The sequence below is a fragment of the Acanthisitta chloris genome, unplaced genomic scaffold (genome assembly GCF_000695815.1).
Source record: "Acanthisitta chloris isolate BGI_N310 unplaced genomic scaffold, ASM69581v1 scaffold43304, whole genome shotgun sequence".
NCBI classification, from domain to species: domain Eukaryota; kingdom Metazoa; phylum Chordata; class Aves; order Passeriformes; family Acanthisittidae; genus Acanthisitta; species Acanthisitta chloris.
This window is the reverse complement of record NW_008670603.1, coordinates 989-2704: the sequence shown is the minus strand read 5'-3', so window position 1 is coordinate 2704 and position 1716 is coordinate 989. Positions and strand designations below refer to the sequence as shown.

Sequence of the window (1716 nt, the reverse complement as noted above, 5' to 3'; positions counted from 1 at the left end):
CTCCAACCTTGCTGATCCTATGGTTTAAGAGTTCCAGTCATGACAGATTGAGGTTTGGACTGGATGATCTTGGAGGTCTCTCCCAACCTTGATGATTCTATTAGGGTTTAGGGGTTAGAGCAGTGACAGGTTAAGGATTGGACTTGATGATCTTGGAGGTCTCTCCCAACCTTGATGATTCTATTAGGGTTTAGGGGTTAGAGCAGTGACAGGTTAAGGATTGGACTTGATGATCTTGGAGGTCTCTCCCAACCTTGATGATTCTATTAGGGTTTAGGGGTTAGAGCAGTGACAGGTTAAGGATTGGACTTGATGATCTTGGAGGTCTCTCCCAACCTTGCTGACTCTGGTTCTCTGGCAGGTGTACTACCTGCCCGACTCCAGCGTGCGGCAGTTCAAGGAGCTGACAGAGATGGAGGTGGGCAGCAGCCACTCCTGCGTGGCCGTGCTGGACAACTTTGTCTACATTGTGGGAGGACAACACCTGCAGTACCGCAGCGGGGAGGGAGCCGTGGACATCTGCTACCGCTACGACCCACACCTCAACCAGTGGCTTCGCATCCAGGCCATGCAGGAGAGCAGGATCCAGTTCCAGCTCAACGTTCTCCACGGCATGGTCTACGCCACGGGCGGGAGGAACCGCTCGGGGAGTTTGGCCTCGGTGGAGAAATATTGCCCCAAGGACAACGAGTGGACCTACGTGTGCTCCCTGAAGCGCAGGACGTGGGGTCACGCCGGGGCCACGGTGGGAGACAAGTTGTACATCTCAGGTGGGTATGGAATCTCAGTAGAGGACAAAAAAGCTCTGCACTGTTACGACCCCGTTACGGATCAGTGGGAGTTTAAGACCCCGATGAATGAACCCAGAGTGTTACATGCCATGGTCAGTGCCAACAACAGGATTTATGCCCTGGGAGGTCGTATGGACCACGTGGATCGTTGCTTTGACGTGTTGGCCGTGGAGTATTACGTGCCTGAAACAGATCAGTGGACCACGGTGAGCCCCATGCGTGCTGGGCAGTCTGAGGCTGGTTGTTGCCTGCTGGAGAAGAAGATTTACATTGTAGGAGGTTACAACTGGCACCTGAACAATGTGACAAGCATTGTCCAGGTCTACAACACAGAGACTGATGAGTGGGAAAGGGACTTGCACTTCCCAGAGTCTTTTGCTGGGATAGCATGTGCTCCTGTTATCCTCCCACAGGTGACAACCCAGAGGTAACTGGGTTGGGTGTTGGGGTCACCTCGTGGGATCAGGATGCTGTGATGGGGTTTGGCTGGTTGTAAATGGGATGGGGCTCTTAGTGGGAGAGGGAAGGAGAGAAACAGCTTGAGTTTCCATCCTCCAGCAAGTCCCTCCTCCTCCTCTTGGAGAGTTCTGGCAAGCAAGTTCCACCAGAAGCACTTGTCAGCCAGTTAGACTGAACAGATGTTACAGCTGGGAAAAGCTTTTCTCTCCTCTCTGGTTGTTGGTTTCTTTTTTTTTTTTTTTTTTTTGATGGGAGGTGCATTTTGCCAACTTTTCCTATTTTTAACGTTGTTACACACAGCAAACTTTGGCAGCTCAGGAGTCATCACTGGGTCCTGGGGTCTGTTGCACAAGAGATCAGGGGAGAATTTCGTACTAACAGCTCCAAAAATCATTGTGTGTCACTTTGGGGTTTTTTTAGTAAGCCAAACAAAACCAAAACCTGCATAACACACTGACCTCCAGAA

At 51.1% G+C, this 1716-nt stretch overlaps 1 protein-coding gene across 1 annotated transcript; it reads left to right on the top strand.

The window, feature by feature from the left end:
* Nucleotides 1–361: 361 nt before the first annotated feature.
* LOC103801319 (kelch-like protein 26) lies at nt 362–1222 on the top strand (the record flags this gene model as incomplete). The annotated part of the gene is made up of 1 exon (XM_009073727.1): nt 362–1222. A coding segment is annotated over one exon (861 nt), but the record flags the coding sequence as incomplete, so codon positions are not given.
* Between the last annotated feature and the right edge of the window lie 494 nt (nt 1223–1716).